Here is a 19,527-nt window from a genome sequence, read left to right as displayed (position 1 = left end):
AGCTCAAAGCCGAGCTTGCAGATTTTAAAAAGCTGCAGTGGAACATCTCTTTCCTGAGGGGTTTTTGTGCCTAGACCACATGTGCAAGCCACCTTCAGCCTCTCTGAAACTCTCCATCCTCCCCCCCACTGACACCTTTTTGGATCCTGCTTTTCCACTCAACTTAAGCCTTTCTCCTACCTTACAAAGAAGTCTGAGTATTTAAATATGAATATAACCCACCATCAGGAATGATAGCACACTTGAAACAGAATACTTAAGAAATAGCTTCTGTGCATGCTACTGCAGTTTGTTATAGGTATAATTCATACTGTGTAAGACAAGGTGAAAGTATGTAAAATTGTAGGAATTTTATTAAAGTAGGAAATGGAATCAGTTACTACAGTAGATGTAGTTCACTTTCCTATCAACTGTGCTCCTAGTTTTAGTCAGCTGTAGTTAAGAGGTAAAATATTGAATATACAACCATAGTGCAATTTTTCAGTTGAGCAAGTTAGAAGTAACTTGATGTAGCAGGTTTATATGTTTCTCCCTAAGCTCCACCCAAACCTAAACTCCCAATATATGATGCTCTAAGACAGAAATTGAGTTTACTAATTAGAAGAACGGGCTCTCAATAAATTGTCACTTAAACATAAAACAAATAGATCTGGACAATTACCACTGCATTTATTTTTTTTGTATGAAATGCTTGTGCAGGGAAGTTTAAGCTGCTTCTACAAAAAATAAAAACAATGTTATAAAACATATACATATTTACATATATTACTTGTAAGACTTAAAAATATAAGTTATTTACAAATACAAACACTTCAACAGCACAGATGCTTTTTCCTTGATTGTTCACACTGAGTAAGCAGTGGGGGAAGAAAAAATACAACAGATTCAGATTATTTCCAAAAAGTTGATGCTGTTTAGAACAAAGTTGCTCAAGGTTTTGCTTGAGCAAGTTTATCCATCATTTTGATGAAAAACATGGTTTGTGTGATACTTTACAAGCAATTTGCTACACATAAACAGAGCAACCCTTCCTATTTTTTACCAGCTTTTGGAAGAATTTCTGCATAAGCTGAGTAAGATAAGTCACTTAAAAGTCAGTGAGTGAGTTTATTAAGCTCTGTGTCCTGACACCCCCTTTGCTTTAATCAGTGGGGACCAGCTGGATTGGTAAACATGACAAGAATAGAAGACAGACAGTGCAGCTTCTCTTTGATGTATTCTGGCAATTTATCATTTTCTCCATACCTAGAAAGGCAAATAAGCATACAAAATTTAGATGCTTGAAATAATTTAAGGACAGTATAATTATTTCAAAACTTGCCTGTAAATAGGCAAACTACTAAGTGGATATTAAGTATATCTAAACATTACTTGAAGCTTGATGGCCTAAATCCAGGCCCCTTTTCCCTGTACATATTTAACTGAAAAAATGTTTCAGATTAAGAAAATATAATCTAAATGTTTAAAGCAATAATATCTGAACAGATTCTATATGACTGTCTCTAAGAGTAAGCATGTTAATGAGTGCCCATATTTGTATGCGAAGTGCTCAGTGTCCAAGAGATATGCAAAACTTCACCCAAGCACTTCAGGTCTATGCAATCTCCCTAATCTAGCAGTGTCTTGAGAAAAAAAAAAAAAGGTCTTAAAACCTTAGTTTTCTCCCCCCCCTCTTAAATACTATACATGGATAGTGGCTATACTCTGGAGACCAAGAAGTAGATGCATTCCCAGGTTTTTGGGTTTTTTTGATTCATTTGTTATCCAGAGTTCAGTCAAAGCTATATGTGTTTCTCTTTATTAAGCTTATAAGCTAATCAACTGAGAAGTGATTGAAAAGCTAAGTTTTAATATTTACAGCACAAAATGAATAGCAGCTACGAAGTTTACCTTATATCTAACAGCCTTGCACTGACAGTAAACCAAACTATTTTTACAGCAGTAATAGACTTACCTAGTTGTCTGGCCATCTGGAGATGTGTAAGTGATAGAAGAAACACCTGCTTGGGCTACCAGTTGGGATCCATCATTAAACTGAACCCATACTGCTCCGCTGGTCAGCTAATGAGAGAAGTTGCATTACAGTTTGAGGACATAAAATACAGGATTACCTACCTAGAATTTTTCTAATAATTGAAGCTGAAAGTTTTTCAGACTTGCTGAAGTAGGTTATCTGGTCAGTCTTTTAAAGATTGCATGTATACTACTTTGGAGTAAGTAGTCTAAGGTTTCAGATATCAGATTTAGTCATCCTTTTCAATGACAGTTAAGTAGAAGTACCTCTAGCTTAACCACTCCTTAAGAAAATTTAAATAGGTCCAAACATAAAATAGAAGGCCCATTTGTGAGAGTTCACAGCTATATACATTTTAAAGTTTATACATAAAGCAAACTTTCTGTTAGGACAGGAAGCTTACTTTATCTGGATTGCAGAGAACCATTTTTGAAATCTAAAGCTGGTCCCACAGAAAAGCAGAGAAAAAAAATCTTCTCTGTAAGGAAACAGCTTTTCCTGTTGTATAGCCAGATTCCTCCTTCTTGTACAGACCTGGTACATATCTGTTAAAAACACCTTTGTCGTGACACTTTTACATCTGCATTAGTGAACAGACAACATGAACAGCTTCAAGTCTTTATTACTAGAGTCAAACTGAAACAACAGAAGACACTGCAATAGGCAATAATAACCACATGAAACTCCTAAGTGAAATACTGAACTATTATTTTAGTTTCTTCTACTTATGTAGTTCACCATGGTATTTATCCAAGATGTTTATTTGGAAAGATCTTTCCACATACCAGTTTTCAGATTTAAACTGTAGCAGAGCACAACCGAATGTATTCCTCACAAATCAAGTTTAAAGCTTGTGACTTAAAAATATGTATCTCAAGTTTAATAGGAAAAAAGAACAGACTTCCCTCCTTTATCAAGCATCCATTTCTCACCTGAGAAGCCCAGCCAACATTTTTCACAAAGACAGATTTTAAAAGTTGGGCTGAATTTGGACTGCATTCTGTTTGATGAACAGAGGAGCACGTGGTTTCAGCAGTGTTAGGCATAAACGTAGACTTTTCATACGACACCACCTAGAACCAGAAATGCACAGTATCAGCAGCCTTAGTATTAATCCAACTGATTATGTACCAACTACAGAGGGCAATTACCACCTAGTTTAAACTTTTCATAGATATAGACGGATTTAGCCTATATCCTCCACCACGTAACAGCATTACTTTATAATAACCCCACAGGATTTCATGAGACTTTTTCAGCATGATGACAGTTTTTCTACCACTTCCCTGTACCCACAAAGGAATCGCTTTCCCTAAGTGGACTTTTTCTACTTAAATCCAATTTTTCCTTATTTGATTGTCAGAAAATCCTGTCCATCTTCAGGAAAAGTGTTCAGCATGTTAGATTATCAAATAGCCCTCATTCAGATGACCATTTGACCAATATTTTACAAAAATATGGACATTGCTATTACTTAGAAACTATAATATTAAACATTAACAGAAGAGTTCTACAGCACATATAGAGTCTGTTACAGGTTTAGAGAGACAAAAGCGTTGAATTAAGAACAACAGAGGATCAAACATTGAAGGCCCTTTAGGACAACACCACCACTACTGTCTAGGAGGAACATTTCTGCTTCTCTAAGAGTTCTACTACTCAGATACCTCCTCCCATAGTCACAGAGATGACAGAGATGAGGTGGTGTGCTTAGCAGTGTTTAAGATTCAGGGTTCAGTGAAAAGATGCAAGTCAGGGGTTGTCTTTGAAATAGGAGAGCTTGGTCAGGAAAGAGATCAGGATCCAGATAGTTACAGGAACCTCAAAGAAACAACAAGCTGTACCTTAGGATATACAGATCTAGTTCAAAAATAAAGAAACCAACAAGAAGAGTCAGGAGTAACATGGAAAGCCAACTAGGTATTGTGGTATTTTGCTTAGAAATATATCCTTCAGAAGAGAGAGCAAACGGTAAAAGCCTTACAAAGACCTAAGTGTTTGCTATATGGTAAGAAAGAATGAGTTGGAATGCTGAACCCTCAAGTTAGAACTCTGGTGATGAGTAACCTTATGTCAGCATAAAAATCAACACTAGTACTGAAGCCCTAAGGGATTTTTGTTGCCGGTTCATTTCAGTCAAGCAAAAACTGACAGACTCCGCATTAAGGACATGTGCTACACAAATAAAGAAGAGAGATGTAGAGCCAAACTCCGTGTGCCAAGACCCCGATATAATTCGGTCAGCTGGGGAAGTAATATCAGGGCTGTGATGCAGCAATTAAAGCTTGGTGGGCGTTTTAAACAAACTAGATGAAATTGCACACAAAGCCTTGTTGGCTATGAATGTATTTATACTTACAGTTTGGTTTGTTGTCCTTTTTTTGTTTATTTGTTTATACACATTAACATTTGATTATTCCAGAACAATCGCCTGAAGTCCTAATATCTTTGCGACTACCTTTCGATATACAAGCCTGAGGGCACATCAGAGCTCTCCAAAACAAGTTGAAGACTGTGCCACATAATGTGAGTAAGCTTTTTTTAAACTATGTTCCCAGGAGGCATTTGTGGTAATGGTTTGGAGGATTTTGATTTTTCAGGTGTAATTCTATTAGTTTAAATAAAACAGCAATATTTGAATTCCAACTGGAGACTAGTCTCTACTGCATGTTCTTGGATACTTACAGAAGGAGTACAGTTTGGAGTTTGAACTGGAGTAGAACTGGCAGCTAAATTTCTATCCAGCACCGTAACTTCTTTTGAAGAGTTTGCATTGTCCAACAGTGGGGGTGCTACAGCCTGTGGTGATTCAGTATTGCCAGGTTTTCTGGAAAAATAGTGAGACAAACTGGGAAAAGGTCTGTCCAAAAGGGACTAAAGAAACAAGTAAAGAGATATAACTTTTTCCTTCAGTTTACCACAGACTGTACAAAGCACTTGATGGCACTGGTCTTCTTTTCACACATGCTAATTGCTAGCTCAGTTTAGTCTAAGTCCACAAGTGTATGTTGTCCTAGAATCACAGGAGGCTTTGCAGGTCCAAAATAAGGTGTTCATACATGCTATCAAGTTAATGTTTATCTTGCTAATGACTACGATCTTCTGTTAAGCAACTCTGGCTTCTGCAAACATTAGCTGCATAAGGCTGCTTAGTGGGAATATTCAAATGCTTAAGTATTTTCAACTGAAAGATACTACCTTCCAACAATTATTGGAAAAAATGGAACACTTTCACTCCTTTTTTCTTCTTCCAAAATGGCAGATTCCAGTGCAAGGCATATACGATGTCCCTGGAATTGAAAGGAGCTTGTTAAAGTTTTTCATTGAGAACAGGATAACTATTTCATACGTGTTTAGCGTGGTAGGTGACCCTACAGAAGGAAGGGCCTTTTTCCATGGTACTGAATATCAACGATAGCTGCACTCATGTACCATGGAGGCAATTCAAGAAGCTATACTACAGCAAGACTCCCTCACTTCAGCACATCTGGAATTATGTTCTTAATAATCACATCTCCTCCCCTTTTAGGAGGACTAGACAGGGGACTAGAGCCCTGAATTCTATTCCAGAAAATAACAGAACAGAAGGAAGACTGAATAGGAAATTTATGCTATATTTTTGCTGTTTACTAAGTTCATAGACAACAAATTACTCATGACTGGGTGACATGAAACAAGATGGAAACTACAGCAGGCAGGCTAGTTAAACACCTGGTAGGTTTTTGTGTTTGTTGTTTTGGGGGAAGAAATTGGGTTTTGTTTGTTTTGAACTTGTATAAAGCAAATTCATCTGTTTAACCCTTTCAGCATACCTGCTTTACATACTAGTAAATTTCTTCTAACAGTCGTCTTCATGAGGCATTGTTACTGTTACATCTACATTGATATTTGCTCTTTCAAAAACCACTTTATCATCCCTCCTTGTTAGTGTAATGAAAAATATGAACAGCAACATCAGAAGCACATTTGTGAAAAAGAAACTGAATTTTCAGAAAGTTGCTTTGCACTGGAAAAGGTCTATATAAAACAGTTTACCTCATTTGCATGATCCATATAAACTTGTATTTCCTTCTTCAAACCTGCTTCGCTTTCTCCTTTCAAAGTGAAGGATTTCCCCGATTTTTCAATCACACGAGTTATACCAGCTGTCTTGTGTATCTTTGCTCCTGTAAAAAAGTAAAATTTTCCCGTGTGAATTGTACAAGATACCAGCATGTATAAAATACAGATTTCTGCCATTACATTGTACTCTAAAGTATATCTCACTGACTTACTGACTGCAAGAATAAAACCACTCGTGCATGAGCTCTATGTCTAACAGAAACAAAAAGCCACTATAATTGGGACTGTGATGCTAACTGAATGCCCTCTATGGCCAAAGATCACTACTTAAACGGGCTGAATAATGCATTTATTACATATCTTAAGAACTACCTTTCCAAACATTAATCCAAGACAAAATTAACATCTCTAACAGTATTGCCAAAAATTGGTTAAGTAGGCTCTATTGGTATTTGAATACCATTTTAAAGGCCCATTCTTTCAATAGCAGTTCCACACTGAATCACAGAGATGTTAAGTCTTTTTTTTTGGTCATAAATTCTGTTGGGGTATACCTATCCATGTGAGAAATCAAACTAGTTGACAGTAGTCTATAGTGAGAAAACAATTGTTGGTGCAGTCTAGTTTATCAAGGGTAGAATTCGAAAAGGCAGCCAATTGCTTTCTCCAGTGAGTGTTCTTGGTAATACTATTACCTCAGTTAACAATGGAAAGCTTGGAGTAGGGACACACTTTTCACTAAGTAGGTTACCTATCAAACGTAGATGCAAAGAAGAGCTCATGAATAAAAACAATGCATAATTTAAATAATACTTTTGCAACATATACTCCCTGAAGATTATCAGTAAGGAAATCATGACTAACAAATGGATCTGCGAGTGCCAGAATAAAGGCAGAGTGGCAAAAAAAGCGTTCCTGGTATTTTCTTCAAGCTGAAGTGTTCATTGTTTGGCAATATTTTAGTGCAGCTTTAATGACATTATATAACTATTTGCATAATTGCAAAAATGAGTACCTACCATCATAAAAACAAATTTCAACATCTGCAACGGGTGAATTTTCCATCAACATGCATTTGGCATATCTTGTGTAGAACGTAACTTTGGGGGTTTTTGTTCTTACCAACTGTACAAACTTGGCTGCATACTGGTATTTTTTCCAGTACTTTTCTAAAAAAAAAAAAATTAAAAATTTTTATAAAAGTCCTCAGATTAAATACTACACACCAGCTTGGAAAAAAGTAATTTCAAATATCTATTTGATAGCTGAAGGTTGTAAATAATACTTAAGTACTTTATAGAAGTATGTTCCAAGCAACTGACTGACTTCCACCAACTTTTACTAAAGTGTGCATCTTCATTAGCTCTGCTTGAACGGCTTCAATTAATACAGTTCAGAATCTAAACAACATAGTAAAGTGCTGCACATACCATTTCACTAGACATCACAGTCCAGCTGGCTTCCTGGCTTTAGGTAAAACCTGCCTTTGATCTCTAATTAGTAGAGAAGTCTTCTTGTCTCTTAAGAACTTATAGTTAGCTTATACTTTTCTGCAGCTATCTACATTAGATACTCTGTCAATGCTTTCAAGAATGTATTTTTCTCTCCCTCCCAGTTATGAGTATTAGGAAGCACAAAGTAAAGTTTCTTTGTTTTAAAATTGATAATACATCTTCCATTCACATTTAAACAGTTTCCAATTTGAACGGGGAGAAGAATATGAAAGCTTTAATTTTAGTACAGTACCTTGTAAAGGGGCAAGTGACTCTTTATAACTTCCATACAAAATAACTTAAAACTTGTGGGTTTATGCTTTCTTAAAGTTTCAAAATAGTTTCCAGTTAAACTGTAGTTTGAATCTTATTCTGCAAGGAATTTTACCTTCACAATTATCTGGAAAGTAATGGCTAAAAGCTAAACAGTCTCAAACAAGATTCAATAAAAATTACATTAATAATCATAATTTTAAAATAAATTTTAGGTTACCTGGCAAGTTGTCAAAATTATACATACAGATGTCTTCAGAAGGAGCAGGAGGTCTGTCATCAAGAAGGAAACCTCTTCCTTCATTTGGATGATAAACTGCAATCTACAAAATGAAAAAAACCAACTGTGTTCACAGTCACAACTTACTACAGCACTCCCTACTTTTAACAGTTATGGAAAGAAGTCATAGTTTAATTAATTACCATGAATGCTCTATTCCACTAAGTAATTATTTAACAGCAGCAGTTTTTCCAACAATACTTCACCTGTTCCAAATGTCAAGTCCAATCTTGCTCTGAAATAATTGCTTGCTACTTATATTTGTATGACTGTACTGGGGGGTGGGGCAAAAAAAGAAGTTTACAGCTATGCATTTCCAAACAAATAATCACTTAAATGAAAATAAAAACAACTCTGAAAGAATACTCTAAGCCCTTTATACAACGGTGAGGATATTGAAAACTTACCACATTTCCATCAGAAGATATTCTGAGAACTTCTTTCACAAGTTCTTGTGAATGGTGTTCTTTTAGAAACTCCATAAACACTTCCCCAGTATCTAGAATGCTCACCTGAAATACATTAAAAAATACAAGTTAAACAAAAAGACCTTTACTTTCTGACAAGCTAAGATATCATTTCTTTCCACAAATGCTTTAAAAAATTGTTTTCAGCTTCCTCAAATGCACTGCAAACTTATAAAAGCTTCTTACAGTAACTTTTGTTATTATAACAGAACACTTCAATGTGACTGAAGGTTATAAATCTGGTCAGTGAAGGTGTGGCTTCTTAAATGACAAATCAAACAGGTCAGCTCTATGATGTTCTTTCTAAAAAAACAAATTAGGGGGCAGGAAGAAACCTGATAGGATTAGCAAGATTATAAAAAAATGGAACAAAAGGCAAAGGGCAATACCAGGAACAAACCAACCAGAAAATTTACGTGATCAGTAAGGATTAATGGAATTTGTTTTGCTTTCTTACCCACAAGACAGGGGGAAAAAGCAGCACTACAGGAAAAAGATTCAAGTTTTTACTTGAGAACAAGACTTTTTTAATTTCTAATCCAGCTATTTATCTAATCTGTAGAAGTGTTTGATGTGCTTGACATAGTTAAAATCTTTAATGCAACTGTACGGCTAAGCAGCACAGAGTTTTAGAACTGTAGGAAGTATATATGCACTTAATATTTGTTATATTTACCTACAGTTTCTTTGCTTGTAAACTAAAAGCAATGCCACCTCAGTATTTACAGGAAGTGACCAGGAGTGTTCCATATACAAAACCTAGGATGCATCTTACTAATATAACTTTAAATCATTATAGATTAAGTTTCCTAAAACCAAATGCTTATAGTTTACCAAGTGATTTTTAAGAGACAGTCACACTACATTTAATACATAAATTGTCTCTACTTTAACAGCTGATACATACCACTGCATTTTTTGTTTTTTGCCTGATCGGTTTTAGCCTGTGAGCGTTAAGAGGTGATACTATACTTCGCAGCGTAGGTTTCTGATGTGCTAGTGGTTCTTTGCCCCACATCTGGTTTTGTTCTGAAGTTGACCAAAGGCCACATGTAGAAGAAGATGGTTGAATTTTCTCAGATTTGCAGAGAACTCCAGGGTTGTATTTCTTTGGGTTTCTCTGGTTTAAAGAATGTGGACAGTCGACAGATGCATCATGACTCCTTACATCTTTTAAGGTGTTCCATGCATTTCTTGATGCATCTTGCTGCACATCCAGATGATATCGAAAACCTCCATGTGCATTACCGTTGCCAGTTAGGTCTGCAGGTGGTCTCAGTGGAACTGAAAGCATCATAAAAGTACATTGTAGATTCAAAGAGTCAGAAGAAAAAAATGCTATCACATTTTTAAAAGCTTTTCAAAACATCATCTTAGAAGGCTTAAGCGGAGAATGGGATTTCTTTAGTCCTCAGTTCAAATCGCTACACTATGACTTTAGTATCAATCAATACCAGTGCTAGCAAAATTCTAGTGCTACTTAAAATAAACTGTTACTAGATTTCAGTTCTGATGGCCTTCAGTCTTAACATATATCAAATCATTTTGCAAAACCATTTATAAACAAAATACTAAGATTTCAAATACATATTTAAACAAAAATTAGTTTACAAGAACTAGTTTAATCTGTTGAAATAGTTTACTTGCTAGATAACCACTAGTACTGAGTTTTATTTAAGTTTCAGCTTATCTAACTAGAGCTTTACTATCAACCAGAGTACTCAAGTACCCAAACCCCTCGTTTCCAGTCACTTGTTAAAAGACAAAAACTTGTTTTTATATTTAAACTCGCTATAACTGCTTCCCTAGTTTTGATATTTAAGCCCTTGATCAACTTTCACCTCACGCACACAAGTACTGCACTCCTGCTGCCATGTTGCAGGACAGTTGAGAAGGGACCAAAAATTAAATAGGGTTATTCAGACCATATGTCGTATGATTCCAGTTCCCGGTAGACAGGAAGGGAAGGAGTCCAGTAATATCAAAACAAAAAAAGCCAGAATGGATTTGCGATTTAGTTTTATGATTAAATTACATTATTCGTAAATGATGTAACATGATGCATGACAAAGAACACCTTCCCTTCTGTGTCTTTTGTCCTTCCCTCCACCCCTCCTTCTGCAGCCTCATCATCTTTCTCATTCACTGAGGTCCCATTTCTCTTAAGGCCTATTTGCACAACTGTATTAACAGGGCTTTTGAGTCACCTGCCAATCATTTGTCACATATTTATACTTACACATTTCAGGTCACAACTGAATAATTATGGCAGGTTCTAGAACTGTGGGGTTTTGTGTTTTGTTTTTTTTTCTTTTTTCCCCTAAAATACTAGAAGAGAATGACCTCATTTTAGGAAGCTAAGTATTCAAATTCAATGTACAACTTCTTCACTCTTATGAGAGCAGTTACATACAGTTCATTATACCAACCCAACAACTTAAGAGGAACACTAACTACAAAACCTTCTGAAATTAATTCCTACCTCAGGAAACTAAAATGTTACAGCTTAGTCCAAAAAAGAAAGTGTTTTCAATGGGATATTTCTTGCTTAAGAATGATTCTACAGATTAGTGATGCCGGAAATCATTTTGCCTCTTTCAACATCTGTGTCAATTTTTTGCAGTGGTAAGTCAATTTAGGGTCTCCCATGCTTTTCATTTAGAAAACAAATCTCTGTCTACAGTAGCCTCTGTTAGCATCCAATCACTGTTATTTCACATGCCAGCATTATACTCCGGTATCACACTTGGCCATCCAGATACCCCTTCTGTCACAAGTTTAAAGAAATATATAAAAACCCACAGAAACTGTTACAAGTCACTACTCCAACTTGAGTGCAAAAATATACAACTCATTAGTAACACACCATTTGTTTGCATGCTTCCAAGCCACTGCTGCATTGTTTCAGCCTGGGACTTCTGCTCTAACAAACCAACCTGGGGCTTCATTGGGCAGAGATAATTTGAGCTGCAAAATAAAAGGTACGCATGTAATCAAGATTACATAGACACTCACACAACGAGAGTTATAACGTTACAGCTGCAGAAATCACAACACTTCTAGAACATTTAAGAAATGCAGGTGGCATCTTGCAGCTCTAGAACATGCTTCTTTCTTCCAATCAGGAATGTTCATTGGGTAAAGCATAAAAAAATAAAATACTGTTTCCAAATCTTATTACTAATTTTTAGCACAAATTTAAGCCTGTTAGCACTCACTAGTAGATTCTTGGAACTGACATATATGAACAAAACCAGCCACCGATAATGCTGCCAGCAGTGGCTATTCTTAGATCTAGTTCTTAATTAACAGTATAGGAAACAACCTCAGAGAAGACACAGGAATGATGCCCATGACCCCAGTGAATCTCATTCAGCATTACAAATGTGCAGCTGAAATATGTAGGCAAACTTATCACCTAAGACAATTCCAGTTTATATAAAATATAGTAAATCCCAAAGATTATACACATTTTTACCAGCTTTTTAGACAGTGACATATATGTAGTCACAAGTGGACTCAAGCTATAGAAAGAAAGCACATGCCTGTTGAACTTGCTGAACAGAGGTGTCTGTCAAACAGTTGTGAACAGTCAAGAAAAATATTAGTCCATTTACTTTTTCTATGGGCAAAGCACCTGTTTGCATTTTCCCTGAACTGATTTGCAAAAAGAAAACCATATGAAACCATCACACAAAGCTGCCACTCTTAATACGGAGAGAAATACAAGACCCAAGATATGCGATAGTCCTTATATTAAAATAGGAAAGCATTACTGGATATTCTGCTGATACAAAAAACAAAAGTGTACAAAACCATAAGCGTAGAGACTTTAGGTACTTACTACCGCCTAGTTACTGGAAAAATCATGCATTTAGCATATAAGGCAGCTCTAAATTTCATCTTAATAAAAACTGATTCTTACTGTGGTTGATCTTTGACAGGTGGAGATATTTGCCCTTCAAAAGAACCAGAACTACTAGAAGTCTTCTCCTTAAATATTTCTCCTATATCAGTATAGCTGTTGGCAGGTGAAAAGCATTCTGTGTTTTCCCTTGTTCCTACTTTAGGCTTAGAAAGCAGTTCCATAGAGTGACATCTCTCAACAATATTCGATATGCCTTGAGTCTGACTATGGGATGTGCCAGACCTATCTGAAGAGTGGGCTCTTCGGAGGTAGCGTGAATGTGGTCTCTCTTCAGCGAGTTGCATGGTTCTTCCCCTGCCAGTTGTGCCAATTTCTTTTCCCTGAATTCCCCACTGATGAAAAGAACCACTTCCATCTACAGATGAAGGATTACTGGAATTCTTGTTTTTAGGAAAAAAAGTCATTTTATTTGGGAGTGGCTGTCCAACTAACAGCTTCTTCTTTTCCTTTAAGCAACCACTGGTACTGATGCTGGAAGAGCCTGTGAAGGTTGTCGAGATGGTAGCATTTCCACTGTCCATGGAATCTTCTGAAGTTCCCGAATCTTTACTCCGTGCAGAGCTACACCTGGACATAAAAGGATGATCCAACACTGAGGAAAGACTCAAACGATCTGCTGGATTTTTGCGAAGTAACCTATGTATAAGGTCTTGCGCCTCTCTTGATAAAAAGGCTGGCATTTCATAATCCGCTAATACTACTTTATTCAGCGTGTTCTTGACAGTGTCAGTGTCAAAAGGCGGCTTTCCAATAAGGAGAGTGTAAAACATACAGCCCAAAGACCACACATCAGATTCAAGTCCATGTGGACTCCTCGTGGCTATCTCTGGAGAAATGTAATTTGGAGTTCCACACATGGTGTAATGCTTTTCATGAGGCATTTTCAGCTGAGTTGCTAGTCCAAAATCAGCAATCTTGACATTCATATTGTTGGTGAGTAAGATATTAGAAAGGGTGAGGTCCCGGTGCAGTATTCCATGAGAATGAAGATACAGCATACCCGTGATAATTTGATGCAAGAAGTGTCGGGCTGACAAGACAAAAACAGATGATTTAGTCATATAATTGAAGTCATAGCTGTGAAAAATCACTTTCAAGTCAGCTATTGGTCTTGCTTTTTTTTTTTTTTTAATAATGAGGATGTTACAGGGATGTTACAGGAAGCTAATGAGACTGGAATTAACTTTTTGCTTTAAGCAATATGGCATAACTATGTTCTAAGACAGTTCATAAAAAAAAGTTCTGTAATACAGTAAGCAGAATAATGTAAATGAGACTGGAGATATTTTCAATTGGCCTAAACTTTTTAAAATTAGATACTTAATAATTTAAAAAGCTAAGTTGCTCCACACTTTCAGAAACAGCAAATACATAAAATCAAGCAGCTTCACTACGTGCAGATTATAGAATATAGGAGACAATTTGGATGATATTTGTTTTATTGCTAGGAAACCGACAAGGCTATTGTATTTCAATTTCTCAAAAACTTCTAAGTTCACAATATTGAGATAGTCTTTCTGTTCCATTAGACTAGAAATTCAGGGAATATTCAACAGTTTTAGCTTACAGAAGGAATAAAAAAGCCTCATCAAGGCTGAAACAGCATCATTTATTACAATTACAACAATTTTAAGAATGATTCTTTCTAGAGCAAATAATTTACAATCCTCCTCCTTTTCTTAGCAGAGGGCAAAGACTAGCAAGTAACAAACATAAGCAGAAACCACTCCTCAAAGAGGAGACTTCTTTATCCAGGTCAGTGGTTTATCAGCTTTTAGAACTAAGGTACCATCAGATGAACTATTTTTGTTGGAGCAGATCCAAATTTAATAGATAATGCCCATATAGCAGTACTCCTTTAATCCAGTCCTGTGATCTGGGTTCCAAAAAACCACATACATATATATAAAAAATAGTTTCATAGAATTAGATTAGAAACTGATAGACAAGCATGTAAACTGGAAGAACTGTGCAAGAGATGACTAGCATGGTAAGTTTGGAAACAGCAGAGGCAATAACCACTGAATCCAAATCAGCTGAAACCAGAACAGCTTGCTCAGCTGTGCCCTCAAGCATTATACACAGCAGCTTGCTTTGCTGTCTCCTTTTGGGGTGTCTCTTGTCTGTTTGTTGTTGGTTTGGGGTTTTATTTGTTTTGTTTTTTTCTAAATTGCCCTGTTCTGGTTAGGCTTTCAGTGGTCTGTGTTCTAACTGAAATCCTCTCTCAACTGTAAGAAAATGAAGTGTTAGTGAATTCATAAGTGCAATTAAATTTTTTTTTTTTGCAAGACTTCTTTCTGAAAACACTATTCGAAAGAGTAACACAGCCAATTTAAAAAGTTTTAGAATTATTCTCTCAAGGAGAGATAGGATTTTCAGTGTTTTCCGTAAGAAACAGAAGTAAAAATCTAGCAGAATTTCTCTTCAGCTGACAACCCATCTAGAATTTTTGAAGGACTGGCAAACTGAATTATTTCCTTGCTAATTCAACCCTTCAGCACCAGAGTTACCTGCATTATCTTTGCTTCCACGCCCCTTGGAACATAGTAAATATTTCCAACGATACCACATAAGACAAACTATAACCTGGAAGGCTTTCTAACTGGGGACATGTAATACAGTAATACTGAGGTGAAGACGTGCAACACAAAGAAAGCAAAACATGGATGTGAAGTTGCCCAGTTTCCTCTGTGGAACTTCCCAGTCTTGACCTATACTTCAACATAATTTTATGTACAAAGGTAAGCCCTAACTTCTATATGCCTCAACCTTCTAAGTTCACTGTATTTTTTTAAACCTCAAATAGCACAAACTACTGTAAAATGGCATAAACAGAAACAAAAGTATACAAAAATTCAAGTGAATATGTGTAATAGTAATTAATCTCTAGATTATCACTTATCACAAGATTTTAAGCTATATAAAATTGTTCGGAGTGATGGCAGTTCTAAATACCCTTTCGCTAGACTTAGATATGCAAAGAACTACACAAAAATATCTCACCTTCTTCTTCTGAAAAGGGTTTCTTTCTGTTCTTTATGTATCTGCTCATTTCGCCATTGTGACACATCTCAAGTATCAAGTACACATAGTTGCTATCTTCAAAATAGTTATAAAGCTAGAACATAAACCAATGAAAAAATTAAAATACATTTTGTAGACTACACAGCAAGTCACACATGCAGTCCTCTCCACAGAAACACAATTCTTACCTCAAGTATAGATGGATGCTTTAGCTGACAATGTATTTTCACCTCATTTTGAACCCTCTGTACCATTCCAACTTTGTGCATGGCTTTTTTATCTATCTGTAAATGGATCACAGAATATTTTTCAAGCACTGCAACATTGATTACATACATGTTAGTTTCAAGTGAACTCGAAATTTTAAATGGTCAATGCATGCTTGCCTGAAGACTTCTAAACACAATTGAGTTTTTACATAGTTTAACCTACTACATGCTTTTAATGAACAAGTATCAACGATAAGTGGAGGAACACACAACTGTCTGAAAGTAGACAAGTTTAACATTTTCAATACTAATTAGAAAATTTTCTGAAATACTTAAGCAGAGAAACCTAATTCTGATTTTGCCAGGTAGATATTCTAAATATAGCTAATAGTAAAGAAGTGGCTAAATAGAAAAGTATTATAGGTAAGTGAATCTGACAAAACACCTGTGATATGCGAGTTCCCTTCACAAAGTTTATCCTGACAGTGAGGGAAATTTTTCAAGGCATTTTTTTCAGGACCTCTCCAGCCACGTGGATTCTAAATGAAGTTTTTGCGGTCACAAGTTTCTGAATTAGAATTACAGGGCTGATTGTCCACCCAATGTTGAATATTTGAGCTTAAGTTCTTTAAATAGCACCCTAAGCACTTCTATGAATTATCAATACAGTTTATTTGGTTGTACTGCATATTTCAGGATTGCATCCTAATCTAAATATCAGTTACATACAAAAAAAGCAATCCAGGCATGAATGCCCAACCACATAACTCCAACCTGTTGCGACTTGCCCTTGTTCAGCCTCTTGGAAGACAGACGCTTCCTTGGCTGGCTGCCTTACCATTTTGATAGCCACTTCCAGACCCGTTTTCAGGGACACTGCTCGGTAGACCCCTGCGAAGGAGCCCTTCCCCAGGAGGTTCCCCACCTTGAAGTCCTGCAACACAAACAAATCACCGCCATCAGCCCCAGCCCAGGCTTTAAAGCTCCTCTCCGGACACAGAGCTTCCCAAAATGATGGGGGGCCCCCACACCCCCGATGCCGGGGCAAACCCCCAGGCGCCGCCGGGGTGCCCGTACGGTACCTGGACGGAGCTCTCCGGGGCGCGGCGGTGGGACGCGGCGGGGCCGCGCAGCACCCCCCGAGACATCGTCCTCCCCGCGCGGCGGCCGGCTGGCACTGGCACAGGCGCTGCCCGGGCCGGCTGGGGAGCGGCCACCTTCCCGCCGGCTCTCCCGCCGCTCCCGGGGGACGAGACGCCCACCCCCGGCTCCCGCTGCTATGGCAGCGGCTGGGGAGCGACCGCTGCCCGTGCCGCAAACACAGAGCCGGGTATCCGGGCGTCATCGCCCGGGGCGCTCCGCCCGGGCCGGGTGCCTCTGTGGGTGGGGAAGCAGAGCGGCACGGCTCGGCACGGGAAGGCGCCCGGCCCGGCTGGCTGAACCCTTGCGCCCGCTCCGCCAGCGGCCCAGCCGGGGGGGATCCCGGGAGGCCCGGCCCCGCCACAGCCCGCCGGGCCGCGGTCATGGGGGGAGGGGGCGAAGGTGCGGGCGGGGCTGGGAGGAGCCGCGCTCGGCGCCCCACCGACCGCCTCCCACAAACAAACCGCCCGGGAGAAGGACGAGCCCCCGCCTGGCCTCTCCCCGCCTCCGGCCCCGCGCCCCCAGCAAGCGGCGGGGCGACTCCAGCCAGGCCCGCGGGTAGCAGGAGGGGGGCTGGGCTCCGCACCTCTATTTTCTCGCCGATGCAGGTCGCCATGGCGCCGGCCGCTCTCCCCGGGTCCCGCTATGGGTTCTCCTCAGGACCTGGGCCGCGGCTCCCCATCACGGCGCCCTCCGCCGCCCGCCTCGGCCCAGGCCTGCTCGTTCCCGGGCCAGGCGGCCGCTCCCCTCCCCCGGCGCCTCCATTTTGAAAAATCGCGCCGTTACCCCCCCCGCCCCGCCCCAGGTCGAGGCTGCGTCTGACGCAATCGCGTCACGCAGAAGTGCCTGTGGCGCTCATGGTCTGGCTGGGAGGTACCGCGCATGCGGAGGGCGTCGCGTGCCTGTTTCCCTGGCAGCCGTTACGGCGCATGCGCTCTGAGGGGCCCGGCGGTGGCGGGCTGGTGCATCTCGTCTGCCCGGTGTGTCACCTCAGCCCGGTATCTGAAAAATAACCTCTTCTGGCACCTCTGCGTGGTTCCATGTATCTTTCCTCAGAAGAGGGAGAGCCTCCATGCTGCCTGTGGCCTAGGGAGGCCGGGCTCCCTGGTGTTGCCAGCCCACCCGGGCATCTTGGTGGAAGCCATCAGGCGTGGAAGGTTGGCTGAACTGAGGTGGCAGGGTCAGCTCCTGGTTGATTGTGAATGAACGTGAACTCTCCTAATAAAAGGAACACTGCTATCCTCACGTGGGTATCTCCCTCACACTCAATAGAGAGGTTCTGTTATTCCTTGGTTATTATTTTTAAATATCTGGGCTAAATTCTGGGATGAACTCTTAGAAAGTTTAAGGGCTTCCCTTCAGCTTACTGCCTTACATATTAAGCACAAAGTGCAGGTCTTCCATCTTACCTTCTGTGATACAGTGTGTAGTAATGGAGAGGCAGGGTGTTTGTCTCAGATGTATAGGCTAGAAATGGCAATGGGCTTAGGTTGAAGACTGCCAGTGTGGCCTGGGCTGGGTGCCCAGTCTTCTGTAGGCTACCCATGGGGAGGAGCAGTTGCCGCCACCTGGCACCCTGAGGAACCTGCAGCTGCACAGGAAACATGCCCAGAGCTAGCTGAGAGAAAGAGCTATCGATTGGGGTTTGACCCAAATCCCCCCTCTCCCACATGTTCAGTCCACTGAAGAAAGAGGTGCAAGCTGAAGCTTTAAATCATCAGTTGCCAATCTTTTCTTGAAGGTACATTGCTGTATTTTTTTCCCCAAATATCTGAAAAAGCTTAGGCCAGTGAGGCTTTGTCAGCTGATGGTGGTATTGTGCGTAATAGACTACCAGAACATGTGCTGAGCAGCTGCAAAGCCTAGATTGAACTCGCTTTCCTGCTTGAGGAACCCATTGAAGGGTCCGTTGATTTTGGGGCTGTAGTGCCAAACTAAATAACTTTTACTGGGATAGTAGCATAGCGTCAACATAAACACAGTGCAAGATGGTAATTGATTTTATCACCAAGTGCAGTATGGAGCACTGAGCTGAGTTGTGATTCTTTGTGTTTAATACCTACTTCTTGGATTCTTTCTGTACTGTTTCATATGAAATATGAAAGTTTTTGAATGCAGACTTAAATATGACCATTAATTAGGACAAAGAGGAAGTACTTTTTGCATTGAAACGCTACTAAAGTGCTGTAATTGAAAGTGCTTTTAATAGAAAAAAATAGTGCTTCAGGGAATGGATTATGTTTTCTGATGTTCGTCATCAGATTTTATTTCTCTTATAACATGTGGGCATGGTGTTTTGACCTGCATATATTAAGGGGTATGAGGCATAATATAGATTGCCCTTGCTTAGCAGATAACCATTTTTTTACTAATAGAAAAGTATGCGTGTGCTTTGAAAGATGGTTAAAGTCGATTAGAACAGAAGGGGGAGCTGTCAGCACACCAGACAGAACAAAAGGGGCTCTCTATCGACACGTAAATTTTCCAACCAGAAGATAATTCCTCTTTTTGCTCTTAACAGGAGTTAATGAAGTGTTCTTTTCTCACGATCTGGGAGTAGAAAAAGGGTACTTGGTACTGTAATAATCTTGCAGGGTGAAATATTTAGCAATGATCTGAGACAATCTTTTCTATTAA

At 39.2% G+C, this 19,527-nt stretch overlaps 1 protein-coding gene and 1 long non-coding RNA gene across 3 annotated transcripts; one reads left to right on the top strand and one right to left on the bottom strand.

The window, feature by feature from the left end:
- Positions 1-650: 650 nt before the first annotated feature.
- Positions 651-17,678, bottom strand: PLK4 (polo like kinase 4). 2 transcript variants are annotated; one of them, XM_075751128.1, is made up of 16 exons: positions 17,477-17,678; positions 16,589-16,684; positions 15,730-15,825; positions 15,521-15,635; positions 12,515-13,547; positions 11,456-11,556; positions 9,497-9,873; positions 8,530-8,634; positions 8,063-8,165; positions 7,096-7,245; positions 6,050-6,180; positions 5,213-5,304; positions 4,700-4,841; positions 2,947-3,087; positions 1,955-2,061; positions 651-1,245 (listed from the first exon to the last, which is right to left on the bottom strand). In XM_075751128.1, the coding sequence occupies exons 1-16, from the start codon at positions 17,504-17,506 to the stop codon at positions 1,146-1,148; spliced, it is 2,919 nt and encodes a 972-aa protein (XP_075607243.1). In that variant the 5' UTR covers positions 17,507-17,678; the 3' UTR covers positions 651-1,145. The 2 variants fall into 2 exon arrangements, with proteins under 2 accessions (XP_075607243.1, XP_075607241.1); XM_075751126.1 differs by lacking the exon at positions 17,477-17,678 and adding an exon at positions 16,833-17,228.
- Positions 3,759-13,111, top strand: LOC142601653 (uncharacterized). Its single transcript, XR_012835194.1, has 3 exons — positions 3,759-4,302; positions 4,437-4,540; positions 12,971-13,111. It is a non-coding gene; the product is annotated as an uncharacterized LOC142601653 (long non-coding RNA).
- Positions 17,679-19,527: the final 1,849 nt, after the last annotated feature.

Source organism: Balearica regulorum, chromosome 4 (assembly GCF_011004875.1).
Source record: "Balearica regulorum gibbericeps isolate bBalReg1 chromosome 4, bBalReg1.pri, whole genome shotgun sequence".
Classification (NCBI taxonomy): Eukaryota; Metazoa; Chordata; class Aves; order Gruiformes; family Gruidae; genus Balearica; species Balearica regulorum.
This window is presented reverse-complemented; position numbering and strand designations above follow the sequence as displayed.

Coding starts and splice junctions, on each gene's coding strand:
- PLK4 (XM_075751126.1), bottom strand. CDS start 16,898: ATGTCTCGGGGGGTGCTGCGCGGCCCCGCCGCGTCCCACCGCCGCGCC. Junction 2,062..2,946: donor ATGTTGGCTGGGCTTCTCAG/GTGAGAAATGGA, acceptor TTCTCTCATTAG/CTGACCAGCGGAGCAGTATG. Junction 1,246..1,954: donor CCAGATGGCCAGACAACTAG/GTAAGTCTATTA, acceptor TTGCCTTTCTAG/GTATGGAGAAAATGATAAAT.